This window comes from Cryptotermes secundus, unplaced genomic scaffold (assembly GCF_002891405.2).
Source record: "Cryptotermes secundus unplaced genomic scaffold, Csec_1.0 scaffold2113, whole genome shotgun sequence".
NCBI classification, from domain to species: domain Eukaryota; kingdom Metazoa; phylum Arthropoda; class Insecta; order Blattodea; family Kalotermitidae; genus Cryptotermes; species Cryptotermes secundus.
Genome location: NW_019722980.1, coordinates 194,269 through 213,249, shown reverse-complemented (window position 1 = coordinate 213,249; position 18,981 = coordinate 194,269). Strand labels below are relative to the sequence as shown.

General features: G+C 38.7%; 1 protein-coding gene across 1 annotated transcript; it reads left to right on the top strand.

The window, feature by feature from the left end:
* The first annotated feature begins 1,666 nt into the window (after positions 1 to 1,666).
* Positions 1,667 to 18,131, top strand: LOC111861579 (NEDD8-activating enzyme E1 regulatory subunit). The gene is made up of 10 exons (XM_023846250.2): positions 1,667 to 1,856; positions 2,014 to 2,178; positions 3,428 to 3,610; positions 5,326 to 5,672; positions 6,220 to 6,371; positions 7,558 to 7,691; positions 9,271 to 9,473; positions 12,982 to 13,118; positions 13,326 to 13,443; positions 15,422 to 18,131. The coding sequence occupies exons 1-10, from the start codon at positions 1,789 to 1,791 to the stop codon at positions 15,532 to 15,534; spliced, it is 1,620 nt and encodes a 539-aa protein (XP_023702018.1). The 5' UTR covers positions 1,667 to 1,788; the 3' UTR covers positions 15,535 to 18,131.
* The last annotated feature ends 850 nt before the right edge of the window (positions 18,132 to 18,981 follow it).

Genomic DNA, 18,981 nt, shown 5'->3' with positions numbered 1-18,981 from the left:
TAACACTCTTTTGTTGTATCAGTGTGCGGTGACTTCGTCACAGATATCATCTTTACTGCCGACACGAGTTGCAGCAATATGCGTTGTTTCACTCTGCTTACTTCATGACCGATCATCTATTTTGGAAAAATCTTCTCAGATTATCAGAGATGTGTGTAAACGTATATATTAACTTTATCAGAGATAGTGGGATGCATTTCTAAATTGTATTTTATAGAGGCCCAAACACCCATAGATGCTGATAATACTTTATACATACTCAGAGACGCACACAATATCGGGAAGCACACTTCTTAATTTCTTCTGAATTAGATTGACGTTAGAATTATATTTTATTTAATTTCCGTATATATGTTTATGTTACACAAAAAAGACATTCCTGACACGAGATACTTATCGTCATGAGCCAACTTCATCGTTTTAGAGACGAGGATATTCGACAAAGTTAATCTTCATAGAATTAAGTAGGGTGTCATGCAGTGAAGCCAGCTGCTCGTGATCTGTAAGGAAACCATCCAGTTGTTTCATATTATGGTCTTCTAGGCTATGACACAACATAGTCTGATAGGTGGGTAACATTTCAAGCGAATATAGACCTACTGATTCCTCCCTTAATCGAGAAAACTACAGTATGAAATAGAGCATTGGAGACTGGTTGTAGAGGAGGCCAAGGTTCATCCAGGGCTGCAGCGCCGAGTGGTAGGTAGTTAGGTAGGTAAAGTATAAAATATTTCTTCGTTTTTTTAAATATACTATATAGCGTAGTCGGTAAAGCGACTGGCTACAGGCTGGATGACTGAGGGATGGAGTTCGAGTCCCGATAGGGTGAAGAATTTTCTCTTCTTCACGTCGTCTTTCGAATCCTCTACGACAGACTAGGCGAGAGGAGCTGAGATGCTTAATCACTGAAAAAAAATGCTGTTTAACGTGCTGTAACGAACAGGTATGCGCTTGGAATGGTTGTTTGCCTCGAGTCATTGAGTTTAGTGCTAGGAATTTCGAGCGATTTCGAGCGATCCTTTAGTACGAAATATGTAAGCTCATACATGTACGGAATGTTCTTTGATGACTGAATTTTATAAAATACATCGTATTCACCTGGATCCTTGCGTAAAAATAAGCCGACGAAATTGTGGCGATAAATACTGAGTGCCCCGCAAAAACGTGTAAGACAAGAGCATGTAGTGAACTCCTCTTCACATTTGGCGCGTTAGCAACGAAAAGTTGCAAAAATGGGTCAGCTATCTTTGCTGTGTCTGTGTGTCCGTCCTCATACAACATGTTTTAAAGTGCTGAACTGGTTTTCGTGACATTTGATATTGGAAAATTTGGCCAAAATTTGGCTGCACAGCAGATTTTTATTAAAATTGAGCAACAATAACGGACACTTTCTGCATGAAGATATGCATGCATTTCTATACGCATCTCGAAAGTAGTTCACTACATATTTATCGAAGAGAATGAGTTTCAAAACGCTAGAAGTATAGGAAAAACAAATACATATTATATGCACAATATGTTTTTTCGTAAGTCATGTTATGCATTCAGAGATCATTAAACAAACGTGAACGAGCGCGCAAGAATTGTTACGACATACTGATATATATCCTTGCTTGTTTAATTATATTGTCACTCTTATTATACTCCAAAAATCGCTCCTCCTTTTAGGGAAAGTGTCAATTATTTCATCGTTTCTTCATTTTGCATTTTGTGTTGTCTGCTACCGTCGGCATTTGGAATCTACCCGCTTTACAGTCGTTGATAGAAGATGTTCAATTGTTCTAAACAATGTCGTCTCCTGCACCGAAATCACCAGAGCAGTCTGAAAAGAGCAAGAAGTATGATAGACAGCTTAGGTTTGTACATTTTGTTATTTGTTAACGTATCTTTAATATCACAGATTTAAATATGTAGTGTAGGTGAAGATAATATATTGTATTCGATAAGGTTATGTGAGGTTAGGTAAGGAAACATGTCTATTTTGTCATTAATGACCATGATTGCATTTTTCAGACTCTGGGGGGACCATGGGCAATCAGCATTAGAGTCAGCCCAAGTATGTCTTATCAACGCGACTGGTATAGGAACAGAAATACTGAAGTCACTTGTATTACCAGGAATTGGTGCCTTCACGATAGTTGATGGGAAGAAAGTAACAGAAGAAGATACTGGATGCAAGTTAGTTAAAACAACGGTGTATTTTTAGTTTGGGAATTCTCAGGTATATAACAAAAATTTGCTGCGAAACTGGCACTATTAAAATCCGATTTAAAGTGCACATCTGTGATATGAGCATCAGCGCAAAGTAGAATAGGTATATTACATGGACTTTCATTAAAGTCAGTTCCTCTTTTTCTGATTATGCTGAAAGGAATAGTGCCTTAGAAGTTACAGACCACATCCTATACCTGCTGGTAGCTTTGTTACCTGTTCCCAGTTTCCTCTGATAAGTGAAAATACATTTTGTACCCAGCTAAGACATCAGGAACTGTGAACATGAGGTAGCCATAGCTTATTATGTTATAAACAAGTTTTCCTAATAAGATTTAAAAGCTTGTGATGATGATACATCAGTACAAATATTATGTTTTTGAACATTATCCATTGTCCTGTCTTTATCTAAAAACACCATCCTCTTTATTTTTCAAAACACAACGTTTTGGAGACTGGATTTTGTCTCTGCCTTCAGGTAAAACCTACTCAGTTGAGCCAAATTGATAGAGTTAGTCCTTATATCCAGTGTCTTTAGATAAAGCCAGGATGATGGATAATGTCCAAAAACATAATATTTGTACTGATGTACCATTGTCACAAACTTTTAGATGTTGTTTACATAACCAGTATGGACCTGATATATGTCCAAATTTTAGAAAATTTGAATGACTGAACATCCAGCAGTCTAAGACTTCCAACCATCTCACTTTTCTGATGAAATGCAGGACTCATGATATTGTTCCCGAAGGCCTCATATTGAAAGCTCCAGATCACAATCATCACTCTTCTAAGATAACTTTATGAGCCAGCAAGGCTCTGCTAAGAGATAGGATCCAGTTCCACTGTTTTAAAAAAGCTGCACTTAACAAACAAATCAGCAGTCTGGAATCTTTTTTTTTTCTGGAGATCAACAAATCGATCAGATCAACTCTACATCATGGCTGCAATCAGAAGCTCTTTAAAGGTCTGGTAGGGACTAGCTGTATCAATTGGGCCCAACTGAGTAGGTTTTACCTGAAGATGGAGGCAGAATCCAGTCTGAAACATTGTGTTTTGAAAAATAAACAGGACAGTGTTTTTAGATAAAGGCAGGATAATGGACAATGTCCAAAAACGTAATATTTGTATTAAGTTTTCCTAATTTTACACAAGTTTATTTTCTTAATGTCATTGGTTTCAGCTTTAATGATTTAATTCCTCTCACCTCTGACAGTTTCTTCCTGGATGCAGAGAGCTGTGGCAAGTCTCGAGCCCAGGTTGCTACTCAGTTGCTTTTGGAGCTGAACCCTGATGTTCGAGGTGACTATGTTGATGAGAACATAGACCAGCTGCTGGAAAACAGCCCCGACTTCTTCAATAATTTCACAGTTGTCATCGGAACATCACTGATTGAAAGGTGAGTGCCACTCTTACATTATCAATTTTTGGATGTATTAACAAACATGAAACTCATTTATTAAGGTCATTATTAATATTTCAGTGAAAAGTTTTATTGAGGCATTCTGGGTTATAGCACCAGGTACACAGAAGATGAAGCCATTATGTTCTGATGGATTGGTGATATCCACCAACCAGACTACACTGTCATGACCCAGAATCCTACAGTATGGACATATTATTTTCTATATGTGTGTCCATTTCTAGAAGAGTGGCCAAATTTTGTATGGCAGGTTTATAGTATTTCTTTAAATCCTTTGACAGATTTTGATATAACTTGAAATATTACTTATATTGACGCTTATATTATAAAAGATAAAGTTGTCCCTGTGCTTAACTAATTAAACACTATGCCATGAAGGTGTATGGGGGAGTGGATGTATAAATCCACATTTTCTTGACCTCAGCACTAGCTGGAGTTGAGTGGTCAGCTTCATGCCCCTGCCGCTTCACCCCCAGGAAAAGAGCCCCCGGTACCTATTGGATAGGAGGTTGGGTGGACCCCAGGGCCAGTCTGGAAGAAGCAGAGAAGAGGAAATTCTTGACCCTACCGAGACTCGAACTCCGATCCCTCAGTCGTCCATCCCCTAGCTAGTCGNCATTTTCTTGACCTCAGCACTAGCTGGAGTTGAGTGGTCAGCTTCATGCCCCTGCCGCTTCACCCCCAGGAAAAGAGCCCCCGGTACCTATTGGATAGGAGGTTGGGTGGACCCCAGGGCCAGTCTGGAAGAAGCAGAGAAGAGGAAATTCTTGACCCTACCGAGACTCGAACTCCGATCCCTCAGTCGTCCATCCCCTAGCTAGTCGCTATACCGACTGTGCTATCCTGACTCAGTGCTTGTATTATATGTGTGAATTTTGTTCACTTTAGTTCATTTTAAGGCCCACATTATTTAAGGGCATCTTTTGTGGCATTCCTTGCCAAGTATTCACCTAAGAGAAAATTGTTTGTTAGTAAATATTAATAGGGATGTGTGAAGTGTGGGTTACACTATTTGTATAATTTGTATAATAATATTTGTATGGATTTTGATACTCATTAGTATAATATTGATTGTATGCTATCAAAAGTGTTACTGAACCTCCTTCTATCACCCAGCCCTCTACCTGTTTTTTTTGTTAAATTTGCATAGCATCATGTACTGGTGCACATGTGCATATATATACACACACGGAGATACAGCAGACAGATGATGTAAGTAAATGAAACTCACGTTTCTAAGACTGCATTAACCTGTTGTTCTTATAAAACTTCATATAACAATTCACACATTTGTATTTTAAGACTGTGGTTGGGAAGAACTGGAGGATAGTAGGATGGAGGATGATGGTTTATATTATTCACACTTAAAGTGTATGAGCCGGCTTCTGTTGAACGCAGTGATACCAGGTTAAGTGAAGTAGATTGTTAATGGAATTATTTTTATGTCATGCTAAAATGTACATGTCATTATTTGTGTTACCTTCAGTTCCTTACTGTACAAAAGAAAACATAATGTTGTATCAAATTAGGACCCTCAGAAACAAAAAATTAGTTATGCTTCATGACGAATACATATAACTCAATAATACCATGTATGTCATTAAGCATGTCAGTTTGTTAATATAGGAAGAATGTTAGAGCATCAACCATGACATCCCAGCTGTTAAAATATTAACATGTTTTTATTACAGAACTTTAATCCCTCTTTCCAAGAAGTTGTGGGATCTGCAAATCCCATTCATTGTGTGCCGCAGTTACGGTTTCATCGGTTACATCAGAGTGCAGGTGGCAGAGCATACAGTAATTGAAACTCATCCAGATAATCAAATACCTGACTTGCGTCTTGACAGACCATTTCCGAGCCTCAAGAAGTATGTTGACTCCATAGATTTGGAAGCCATGGAGTACAAGGATCATGCTCATGTACCATACCTCATAATTTTGTATAAATATCTGCAGCAGTGGAAGGCTGAACACAATGGACAGCTTCCAAAAAATTACAAAGAAAAGGAAGATTTCAAATCCACAATTCGAAAGGGTATGTTTTGCAAATTTTTAGCCTTGTACTGTGACACCAATGGTACCTCTGCACTAAGATTTTGAAGATATATAAGTGTAAATTCAAATTTTGAAAATAACTCCTGGAATACTGTTCGTACAGTTTTCAAATGACCAAGACAGAACAGAAAAATACATCTCTGTATTATCCATACAGAGTTCCTATACTCAAGAGTACAGATTCTCCTAAACTGCTCGTAATATGGAACACTAACACCATGGTACAGAATCTCCCTAGTACAGTTTATATTTACTCTACTAATAAAGATATTTCCACGCTTTTATTGAACCTTAAGGTTTATAACCTTGTTCCTCAGAAGCTTGTCACCAGACTTTATTCTGAGCCAGATAAACCTATTTTTCATCCTGTTTCTCTAAGATACATTTTTATATTATCCTCACTTCTGTATTATGTCTGTTGTGTGATATCTTTCCTCAAGATTTTCCCATGAAAATATTGTACATATATCTTACATGTGAAATTTCAGTAGACATTTTAATCTGTTCTTTCAACATTTGTGCAATAGGTATATATGTTGATGAACATGGAAATCCAGAAGATGAAGAAAATTTTGAAGAAGCAATGAAAGCAGTTACAAGCAGCATAAAATCAACATTGGTACCATCACATGTGAGGGATATTCTGGATGATGACAGTTGTATTAATCTAACATCTAAGGTACAGGTTATGGTTGCACAGAAATGGTCTTGATGATTTATTCATAAAGAAAATATCAATCTTCAAGAACAAATAAACCAGATTAATACCGTTTGTACTGGGGGTGTCAGAGTTTCTCTCAACTCCATGCCAGTCTCACCTCATATGGCATGCCTTTCTGTTACAAATGGGACTGGTGACCAACTCAGTGTGATATAACTCTTATACCTGATATAGAGGAAATAAAATGATGTCAGATTGATTTAAGTATATGTTTAAAAGTTACAGAGTCACATTTGTTGTTGTATATATTGACAGTCATGTGTGACCACTGTGGCTCATTAACAAACAAACCTAGGATGTTGACTGTAAAGTCTGCAAGTGCTCTGTGTACCTTTGAGAACAGCAATAATTTTTTTTTGGCCTGACTACCTTTCTTGTATAACTGAAGAAAATGTCAGGAAACTGTGTTTTGTAAGTTCTTGCAAAGTAAAGCAGTATATATTTCTAACTCAGATTTAAATGGAAGAACAGAAACAACACAGTCCATTTCAGTGACTGAGGTTAGTTCCTTCTAACGAATCCAACAGAGTAGGTGTATTCCACCCCTTTCCTGAGGACAGAAACAGATTCAATTTCCAAAATGTTGCGTTCTTTTGTTTTTAGAAAACTGGATGATGGACAGAGTCCAAAAACCCAGTAAGCGTGAGTGTTATACACCATCATCTGAACCTGTTACAATCTAACATGGCAGTTGCACAAAATATATTAGTCATGATTTAATGGTATTTAGTAGGTGCCATGGAGCGGCCTCTACTACACCTTACCGGTGTCTAACAAGCTGCTTCAGTTATCTCTGCTGTGCCAGTTATTTCTGACAAATGTCAGTTGGTGGAATCTGTCGTAATAGTTATTACACACTGGAACAGGTCACTGGTTTGTATAATTACTAGTTTCTGTTAATACGTGTATGTACAAATGAAAGCATTTAAATAGAAAACTTCACTTGGAAGTTCTTTCCAGAGCAGCCTGTTAAGTGCTGGTTTTGATGTTTTCATGACAGTGATCGTTCATTGATCTTCTGCTTTATAACTGAGCCAGTTCCTTAACCTACACACTTCAGAACTTTGGTACCCACCTACAAGACAACACCATGTTACAACCCAGAAGACCAAAATCTGAAGTATCTGTTTCCTCATTTGTCCAGAGCAAACCCTTTTGGATAATGGCAAAAGCAGTGCGAGACTTTGTGGAAAATGAAGGTGAAGGGTGTTTGCCACTCTGTGGCTCTATCCCTGACATGACTGCAGAAACGGGGAAGTACATTGCACTGCAGCAAATGTAAGTACTGAACCTAATCTCATGTTAGTTAACAGGACAGTAATAAAAAGAGTCTCTCTTCCATTTAGAGTTCTGTGCTGCCAGCATCAGTTTATGAGGGAGAGTCAGTAAATAGTTCACAAATGGATATAAAACATAAAACATGATATTCAAACCTGAAAAAAGCATTATTTCTCAACATTTCCTCCAGCAACATTGATACATTTGTCCCATTGCTTTACCAATGCATCAAAACCCACAAGAATAGAAGTATTTTGATTGTTGTCTCAGCCACTTCCACAATTCCATTTCAACCTCTTTATCATCAGCAAAACATCTGCTACCAAGGTGGTTTCTCAGCAGACCAAGCAGATGAAAGTCACAATGGGCAAAATATGGGCTGTAAGGTGAGTGTTCAAGAAGTTCCTACTGTAGTTCTTGAATTCTCTCCTGGGTTGCTCAGGCTGTATGGGGTCTGGTGTTGTCACGATGAAGCCATATCCCTCTTGCCAGTTGGCCAGAATGTTTTCTGTGAATTGCATCCTGAAACTTCAAATGATCATACATTATGCTGTATGCTAAACCATTGGAACACCCTAGTCCAGTTTCTACACTATCATTATCCACCTGCTGCACAGTTGCTTCTCTCCCGATCTTAACAGGGAGGCCTGCTTGGGCGTCCTCTGCGACTTCCGAATATCCTTGAGAGAATTTCTCAATCCTGTTGTGAACCACTTTATGTGACTAATACTTCCAACCACAAACAGGAAACATTTCTTTGTGATTATCCTTTGCATCGAGTTCTTTTGCCCACAAAGAACGTATGACAGAATGCTGCTCTTCAGTAATACTCTTTTCTAGCACAGTCGCCATTTTGACTACTGAAACCAGCCTCTGAACATGTGCATGCACGTCTGCTGCCTAGACTGTCATGAAGCTGGACTGTGCTGCTACCTAGTGATACACACAGAAAACCTATTATAACTATTATGGCTGTTTTACTTCCATTTGTGACTTATTTACTGACTCTCCCTCGTATTTCTGCTTTTGTAAAGAATTTGGGTATGTTCATCCTGAGCTATGAACATTCCATTTATGAATATCTCAGTTTAAATTACTGGAGCAGAGTCCTCCTTGAGAAGCTGATATTCTGTAAGCTAGTCAAGGAATTCCCTGCCCTTTTTGGAAGCTGAAAAACCATTACCATGTTTCCGTTCTCCAAGTAAGCCTCCCAAGGAATCTCTTCCTTTCAGGTTTTCTGAGCATAATTTTATACACATTTCTTATCTTTCCATATGTTCTGTATATTCTACCCATAACATTCTCCTTGGTTTGAACATCATAATATTTGATGACATGTACAAATTATAAAGCTCTTCATTATGTACTTTTCCAACATCCTCTTGTTACTTCTCTTAGGACTAAGTATTCTCTTCCAGCACTCTATTCTTAAATACCCTTAATTTTCTCATCTCTTAGGATGAGAGATCAAGTTTCATCTCCATATGAAACTATGGGTAAATAATAATGAATCTCATATTTACACTGATGTCAGACACACATAACATGAAATGTGGCATGTCATGTCACTTCATTCCAGATACCACAATCAGGCAGCAAAAGATTCTGAGGTTGTGTTCAGATGTGTACAGCAACTGCTGCATCAATTGAACCAACCCCCTGACACCATCACAGAGAAAGAAGTGAAACTGTTCTGTAAATATGCCAGCAGCCTTTATCTGGTCAGGGGCACCTCTATAGCTGATGAGTATGACCCCAAAACACTTAATGCTCAGAATATTGGTGAGTAGTGAATAATGGAAACAGCAGAGTTAGGAGTTTCACAGTGAATATAATACATAAGTATCTTCATTAATTTATTCCCTTGTTTTTATCAACTAAGCCTTAATAAGTGTTTTCTCATGGGAAATTAAAAAAAAACTAGCAATATACAAATTTCACACACACATCCATATATTGTACATATGTGTTTGTATCATAGTAAAACCAAATTTATTTCAGATCTACAGTGAGAAGAGGCTTGATCTAGACCAGCGATGGCCAACTGGCGGCCCGCGACTTGATTTACTCCAGCCCCCTGCCAAGTCTCAGGTTTATTTTCAAAAATCTTAACTTCACAGCTGTATTGGCATAGAATTCAGTTTTTAATAGGACGTTTCATTAGCTTACAGCATTTTGCAATTGACTGTATACGTTCTTACTGAGTTGGACAGTTCAAACGGTTTTCTAATAACTGTGTTCATGTCATGGAAATTCAAAGTTCCCCAACCCTACTTCTGTAGGGAGATGACACTGAAGGGAAGACCGTAGTGGTGAAGGATTTATGACACCTTCAAAATAATAACCATTCCCAGCTTGCTCGCGGCGATGGGATGTTTACCGTTTCTCTCGGCATCCTGGCCTTTGTTAAGTGCCAGTTTTAGCAGAAATGTCTCCCAGTTAGTGCGATTTTAGAAAGTGAAGTGTGATTACGGAGTGTGAGTGTAGAACTGTTTTTAAATTAAAATTGTGTTTGAAGTTATTGTGAGTGATACAGCATGTCAAATAGTAAATTGAGAAAAGTTGATAGCGAAAATAGGGCGTTCAAATCTGAGTGGGAACATGACTATTTTTTTATATTAAATAAAGACCACAAGCCACAGTGTTTAGTATGTTTTCAAGTGCTAGCAGTTTTAAAGGAGTACAACCTAAAGAGGCATTACATGACAAATCATAAACAGAAGTTCGGAAAACACTCTTGTGAATCAAGGAAAGTAGTCTGCGATCAGTTAAAGAAAAAACTTTTCCAGCAGAAATCTCTTTTTACCAATGAAACAAAACAACAAGAAGAAGCTTTGCTGGCTTCTTATTTCGTGACATATGAATTAATGAAAGCTAAAAAAGCGTTAAGTGATGGTGAATTAATTAAGAACTGTGCGATAAAGATGGCAGAAGCTTTCAATGAAAATAAGGTAGGAAACAAATTTCAAACAGTGCCCCTTTCAAAACAGACTGTTACTAGGAGGCTGGAAGATATTAGCAACCAGATATCTAATAATGTGAAAGACATTATCGCTAATTGTTCCTATTTCTCAATTGCTCTCGACGAAAGCACAGATGTTTCGGATACTAATCAGTTGCTGATATTTGTTCGTGCAATTAAGGAAGATTTTACAATTTTCGAAGAGTTGTTAAAAGTGTGCTCTTTACACAGCACAACTAGAGGTGTCGATATTTTTAACGCTGTTAAGAGTGCAGTGGAGGAATTCGGTGGTTTTGAAAAATTGTCCTCCATAGTAACAGATGGCGCTAAATCAATGACAGGGACAATAAGCGGTTTTGTTGGATTTTTAAGACAGAATCAAATTACTGTACCTACCTTGCATTGTATTATACATCAGGAGGCTCTATGTGCCAAATCAATTAAACTGTCTACCACCATGGCTACTGTCACAAAAATTACTAATTTGATCAGAGGAGGAAATCGATCACTCACTCACAGAAAATTTCTGACCCTCTTGGAAGAAATGGATTCTGCTTACGGGGACCTGCTTCTGCACACTGAAGTAAGATGGTTAAGCCGTGGGAAATGTCTGGTACGGTTCTTTGAACTCCGTCATGAAATAGCAACATTCCTAAGAGAAGAGGTTACGAATTCTGCTGAACTGCAGAATGATCTCGAAGACGTCGAATTCTTGAGAAACTTGGCCTTTCTCACTGATATCACTCAACACTTGAATGTCCTGAATCTGCAATTGCAAGGCAAGAAGCAGACAATATGTCAGATGGTTGGCTTTGTTGACAGTTTCCGTAAAAAGCTACATTTATTTAAGTCTGCATTGGACAAAAATAACCTTCTACATTTCCCTTGCTGTCGGAAACTCTCAGAAGAAGAAGAAGGCTTGGAGTTTAGGGACTACACTGAAATTATTGAAGATTTGTCTTCAGAGTTCGACCGACGATTTAACGATTTTGAAAGCTTTCGACCTGATATTTCTTTATTCAGTAATCCTATACATTGTGATATAGAATCTCAGCCAGGTCATCTGCAATTAGAGCTTTGTGAACTTCAATGTGACCCATCCTTAAACACATCTCAGGTTACTGGAATTGACTTTTGGAAACTGCTTTCACCAGAACGTTACCCACTGTTACGAAATTGGGCTCTCAAACTTTGCTCTGTTTTTGCAAGTACTTACATATGCGAGACAGCGTTTTCATCGCTGAAGCATGTAAAGTCTAAGAACAGGAACAGACTTTCAGATGTCGTGTTATCACATATTCTTCGAGTGGCAACCTCACAATTAGAAGTGGATTTTATATCATTGGTTTCCAGTTTTATGAAACCACAGTGCTCTCATTAAAACAGTGTGTATATGAGGATTTAGGTATAATCATTAGACCATAAAAACTATGATTGAAAGTCTTTTGTGCTCATCCCTGCTGAAAGAGGAATTTGTGCTGTTTTATGGTAAGTAATTGCACATTTCAAGGCATTTTATTTTTCTTTCTTAAATTATAATTGCATTTTCCCCCGGCATATATAAAACTAAACATAAGACATGATCTGGCCAGTGTTTCTTTAAGAAAAAATGCTCTGGGGGTAGAAGTGATAGAAGGCAATAAAATCGATTGGTGAAATTTTCAATATCGGCTTAATATTATTGGTGCAACGTAAAATTTAAATACATAGGTTTAAATGCACTGTTTTTGTACGGGTTGTGACTGATTCAGTTTGGGGGGCAATACTCCCTGACCACTCTTCTGAAAGAAACACTGTATCTGGCCCCTGATGGTGTTCTATAAACTAAATTTGGCCCTCGAGATGTATTAGGTTGGCCAACGCTGATCTAGACCAATGAAAGCAAGGGTATTCACAAAAAGGTGGAAGATTAAAGCCACATGAACATAAAGTTCAGGATTCTGATGATGGTGTATAACACACTGATATATTGGGTTTTTGGACTTTATCCATCGTCCTGGTTTTTAAGATAACAAATAAAAACACGATGTTTCGGAAACTGGATCTGTTTCCGTCCTCAGGTGAAGGAAAACACCTATTCTGTTGGGTCCCTTAGAAAGAGCTAGCCTCAATCACTGGACCTGAGGACGGAAACAGATCCAGTTTCCGAAACGTCGTGTTTTTATTTGTTATCTTAAAAACCAGGACGATGGATAAAGTCCAAAACCCCAATATATCAATAAAGTTCAGTGTTCACACATTTGGATTTTTGTAATGTTTTTCTGTGTATAGAACTGAGCACTAAAAGGAGTTCATCTAACACATTTAAAATTAAGCTTAATTTAACAGCTGGAAACTTGGAGAATCCTGAGAACACAATGGTGTACTACGTTATGCTTCGTGGAGTGGATAGATTTTACTCTGAATATAACATGTATCCTGGGGAGTTCGAAGACCAGGTGGAACCTGACATCGTGAAGCTGAAGGTATGGCATATCACCTCTTCCGTTTCTCCTACATTTCACAGAGTTCCTCATTCTGCAGAAATATCCATACCCTAGATGAAATTTGAATCTGTGACCATGGGAACCACTGCCATGTCCACTGCAGCCATCATCCACTTCATTCAGAAATTCACAAATTGCTTTATGTATCAACAGACTTTTGAACACACAAATTTAATGTTTTTGTAGGCCTGTATCTCTAAACTGTTGAGTGAGTGGGGTTGTGGACCCTTGGCAAAGGATGACTATGTCCATGAGATCTGTCGGTATGGCGGAGCAGAATTGCATTCTGTATCGTCATTCATAGGTAAGCATCTCATAGCCACAATTTCCTTCTTGAAATTCATTATGACTGTAAAATACCATTATTTTGAAGTTTCTTAATGTTGATTAACAGAGAGTTCAAATTTGAAACTGCAAGCATTATCAGGAAAGTGTGTATCTTCTAAATTATGCATCAAAAAATGATTCAGCAAACATATGTTAACAAAAATTCAGATTATTGAGCTGCTTCTGTGTTTGTTATTGTATTATATGGGACTTGTGCTTGGCTTATGTGAAATTTGTACCAGGTTATTATATACAGGGTGGGGCGCAGAAATTTCCTTTTTGTGAAGACATATAGTGAAGGGAGCGGAGGTCAGAGAAAAGTAGGGATAGGCTCGGCGAACGCAGCAATCACGGAAGTTTCTGTCTAATACCCCTCAGTAGGAAACATGAGGTGGACGAGTGAGCAGCGTACGTTTGCTGTCGAAGCATATTTTTTGAACAACCATTCCTACGTGACGGTGCAGCATGCATTCCATACTCACTTTGGAATTAAGCCCAGAGGTCCGGTTCCTGACCAGAAATCGATTGTTTTGTGGGTACAGAACTTTAGGACAACTGGGAGTATGGTGAAAAAATCATCAGGACGACAACGGACCATTATGATGCCAGAAAATGTGGAGACAGTTGGACAGTCGATTTTGAGATCTCCAAGATGCTCTGCTCGCAAACATGCAGCCGCCCTAGACATATCCAGTCATTCAATGCGACGAATTCTTCATGAACATCTTCATTTCCATCCCTGTAAGATGGTTGTTGTGCAAGAATTGTCACCACGTGATTTCCAGAACCGAATAATGGCGTGCGAAACGTTATTGGAAACTTTACCCCCTGACACACTTGTTTTCTTTAGTGATGAGGCACATTTTCACCTATCCGGATATGTCAACAAGCAGAATATGCGCTACTAGAGTGGTAACAATCCCAGAGAGCTCCATGAGAGGCCACTTCACAGTGATAAGGTGACAGTATGGTGTGCGTTGTCGAGAGTTGGAGTTATTGGCCCTTTTTTTTGAAGAAGAAGACAATCATGAAGTTACTGTCAATTCACAGCGGTATGTGGACATGATTAAAAACTTTTTCGAACCATCTCTTGAAGAAATGCATCTAGGAAATGTCTGGTTCCAACAGGATGGTGCCACGGCCCACACAGTCCAAGCTTCGATGACAGTTTTGAGGGCAAAGTTCCCCGCATGGCTCTTCTCGCTTCGAGGTGACATCCCATGGGCAGCGCACTCACCTGATCTAACACCCTGTGATTTTTTTATGGGGATACCTCAAGGCAGAGGTTTTTAAACATCGCCCCACAAACCTGCTTCAGCTGAAGAATGTTATTCGGCAGGAAGTAGCCCAAATTCCGGTGCACATGTTGGAACGTGCAGAGGGGAACTTCAGAAAACGGTTGCATCAGTGCATAGAGAATAGTGGCCACCACCTTCAAGATATTTTGTTTAAAACTACATGATTTAAAACGTTAAAGTATGTTCTTTCATTAGCTAAACATAAATTTTGTCTATCAGCAATAATTTTTCTTTTATTCGCCTTCAAAAAAAGGAATTTTCTGCGCCCCACCCTGTACTTTTAAAGTTTTATTTTGAATGAACTAGGTACCATAAACGTCCTGCAAATGTTATATTATTAATATTGATGGAAACAGTAACTTAGAATTTTTAACTTCATGGATAATATGTTTGTATTTCTGACATCTAAGTGATACAGAAATTTGTCCTATACTCTTTTTCTTGTTTAGCTGATACAAGGGGTTCACAGATTTTATGCTTTGAATTATCAAGCTTACTTGGTAAGAGTGGAATATAAATTGTAGGCTGAAACACACTCTAGGACATTTTCATAAAACTACATATTTATTTCAGAATCCTAGTACCACTTCTGAACTGCTACCATATATTATGAGAAAGTGTAAGAAAAATATTTTAATAAAAGTTGTTTGTTTTCAGGAGGCTGTGCAGCACAAGAAACCATCAAATTCATCACAGGCCAGTACAAGCCAGTCAACAACACATTCATTTATGATGCTATTACTTCAAACACTGCAACTTTTGCTTTTTAAATAAGAAAACGCCCTCTTTCCAAGATTATACAAAAGATTTCATTGCTACTCATGGTCTAAACAATGGTTTTGTATTTCCTACCTAATGTACAGTTTAGATATTCTTGTGGTATTATTGACACATTAGAATGTGTCAATATGACAATAAAATGACTTATAGAAATCTGGGTAATTTCGTTTGTCTCCTGTGATAACATTCCCAAATTTGAAACCAGCTGGGTGAGGTACAGGGGTATTTCTGTGTGCCCTTTTAGCCACTGCCTCTGATAAGTCTAATTTTTATCAAATACTTCTTTCATTTAAAGTCTGAGCAAAATTCCCATTATATTTTCTTAATACTTTTGCTGTCATTTCTTTTTCATTCTTAAACTTCTTCTCTGAGTATCTTTTGTATATTTTTCCATTCTTCCTCTGTTATTTTTCTCAGTACGTTGAGTCTGTTTAATTCTCCCAAACCATAATCTTATACTTTGATAGTAATAGCTCTATTGTAAAGCATATTTCTCTATTGTTTCTTACTTGAAGTTCCTTTGAATCTATCCTGGGAGTATTTGAATGGGTGAAATAACTAAATGACTTGATTCAAATGCAGATCCACAGCACACTTTGGTATGTAATATCATGCATGGTTTTCTTTTATTATATATTATATGATTAATGACTGACTTCTTAACCTTTTGCTGCCCACAAATATTTATGATTATTTTTGTGATGAAGCAAACTATTAATAATTTTCATATTATGAGAAAAAGTCTTATTAATTTCTTCCCATTCCTACTGCAAGATATTTTCCCCATTAGGTGTAATATTCCTATTGTTGTGAACTGTAATACTGCCAACTCTGGTGTTAAAGTCACCCATGATGACCATAATTTTGTTTTTTAAGAGCAGGTAGAAGGAAGTTCTGTGTTCTTCATAATGGGTTATGGATTATACTTTTTGACTTGCTCAAGCTACAATTAAATTTCTTAATGAAAGTTTAGTAGTGGTATTAGTATTGAAAAAATGTATATATCTCTTGACAGTAAAAAATATTTGAAAGAAAATACACTGCAGAATTCTGATCTGAACTAAAAGAGACCATCAGAAATTGGGTGCAGGATGCCCGTCATCCATTAACTAATGGATGGACAACCTCCATGAGAACTCAGTGCAACTGGGCTTACAGGCAGTAACAATGTCCTTTGATACACAGACCCGAAGCCACTGTGAGGAGATAGTGGACATGAAGAAGGACCTCAGGATTCAAGGAACATAGGTTGAGATAGAAACGAGGACCCCAGTAGGAACCCCCTCAGCACGAGTTCAATATGCAGCTAGCAGAAGTCATGGGATGAGTTCAAAACGCTGCTAGCAGAAGTCAAAGCCCTAGTTATATGCTGATCTTATGGGAGAACAGGAACCAGTATGTAGGTGCAGTGGTTCCAACAGTCATTTGAGACTGTGGCAGAGCATAACTACTGGACATGCCACAAGAAAGTCGCTGATTGCTGCTTTGAATGAGCTGGCTGCCCACATTCTACGTGGTATCCCTACCAGAGTGACATACGAAGAGTTTACTGAGGCCCTCAAGGATCACCACAGTAACTGCCATTAGGAAGCAGTGTCCCACTACCAACTGAAAAGGACCCAACTTGTCACGGAATACCCACAGGAGTTTGCCGCAACCACTGACCACTTGGATCAATGCATCCATGCTGAACTACCCGAACACTGAATTAGTAAAGAAGCCACCCATGCTTTCGCCAAAAGGATAAAGGAGCAAGATATAAGTATGACAGTTACTCTTGCGGAGCAAGAAGACGCCCAGCAAGACCCTTGAGCTGGAAGCAGCCAGTTCCCTCCAGGGATCACCGAACAACAGCCAGGACATTCTGGAGGAGCCAGTCAGCCAGAAGAATTCCATAATTATTTTTTTTACTAGTATAAAAATCGCCACTTCCAAAACGTATATAAATTCTCAAGATAAGTTACTATATATATTGTGGCATGTGGACCCATTGCTAGGCAACCACCACGAAATAAGAAACTATACAACAGCCGTTGCTAGGTAACGGCTCTGTCAACAGGCACAAACATTACAAATGCACTGAAACACAGAAGCGGTGTTTTCTGCATAGTCCGTTCTGAGATGTTAAACGCAGGACAAGTGAAAAGTCAGTCAGTGTGGAATTGGTTGGCGAGTTAGTGGGTTAGAGGTCTGCTGTGGTTCAGCTGATCTGTAATAAGAACCAATCAAGAAAGGATGGAAGCCATGATGGAGGCCACAGATTTCGAGGCTCAGAGTCAGAGCATCAAGAAGTCCCTAAGGAAGAAGCTGTGGTTAAAAGTATCGGAGCACTGGAGGGCCAATATCTTGCTTTACGCCACCGCCAACAAAATGGACCCAGGGTGATGGTGGGTCCTGGAAGAAGTTGATCGCTGCCCACAAATGGATGACCCACCATGCTGTTCCAGCTGGCATATGGGACACCGTCATAAAGGACCAATGGTTGACCTGAAGAGACACATTTGTGGACATCAGTTTGCATCAGATGAAGATGTGTGTGGCTGGGTAAAGATGTGGTTCCGTAGACAGCCCACAAGCTTTATCAAGGATGGGATTGACCGTCTTATCTCCCAGTGGGATAAATGTATTGTAACGTGTCGGCAAACCAGAGGAGTAACTTCTATGGAAACGCTAGAATGGACCGTTACATATGAAGTAACAATAGCGGCACTGTAATCCCAACAGTGAGCCGTTGTACCGAGAACATCGAATCTCCATGGCTACGACAAATACGCGTAGCGTTCCCACAGAGACATGGGTCATTGCGTAGGGAACGCGGAACCTACAATGCAATGTCTCCACCGCTATAACAGAGGGTTCGTTACCTAGCAGCGGCCAAGGTTATAAAAGCCCAGCTTCGACGAGAAGTCTTCAGTCTAGGAACATGCGCCGCAGAAGACAGCTGAGGTGCCACAGTGAATAGTAGTTGTACTCGTGATTGTGTAAGCGGACGAACAATAAAGGTTCTGCTTAATTTGAGGCCTACGTGAATCTATTTGTCGCGTCATACACCCAATACGTGACAGTATTAACAGTTTTGGAGATTACTTTTGAGGTAAGAAATGTTCTTTAATATGTTTTGGGTTCTGACCCGTTTACACTCGACTACCCCTCATAGATTATCACTTGAATAGTTTTAACCTTATTTTACGAAATAATTCGTTTTATAATAAGTTTATATTTCATTGCAATTTTTATACCATGTGTTTTATAATATGATAGTTGTCAAGTATTCAGACTTACTATGCAATTGCAGTTCACTAGTGTGTAAACATGATGATCATGTATTTGCCTGAGCGGCCTCCATAGTCTAGGGGTAACGTTCCCACCTCATGACTCAAGGTACGTGGGTTCAAACCCAGTGGAGGTCGTGGAATTCTTAAGGGTGGAAAAATTCA

What these genes read in the sequence shown, in the direction of transcription:
- LOC111861579 (XM_023846250.2), top strand. Translation starts at nt 1,789, where the DNA reads ATGTCGTCTCCTGCACCGAAATCACCAGAGCAGTCTGAAAAGAGCAAG. An exon ending in CAAATCCACAATTCGAAAGG is followed by an intron (nt 5,673 to 6,219) that starts GTATGTTTTGCA and finishes TTTGTGCAATAG; the next exon opens with GTATATATGTTGATGAACAT. An exon ending in CTGACATCGTGAAGCTGAAG is followed by an intron (nt 13,119 to 13,325) that starts GTATGGCATATC and finishes ATGTTTTTGTAG; the next exon opens with GCCTGTATCTCTAAACTGTT.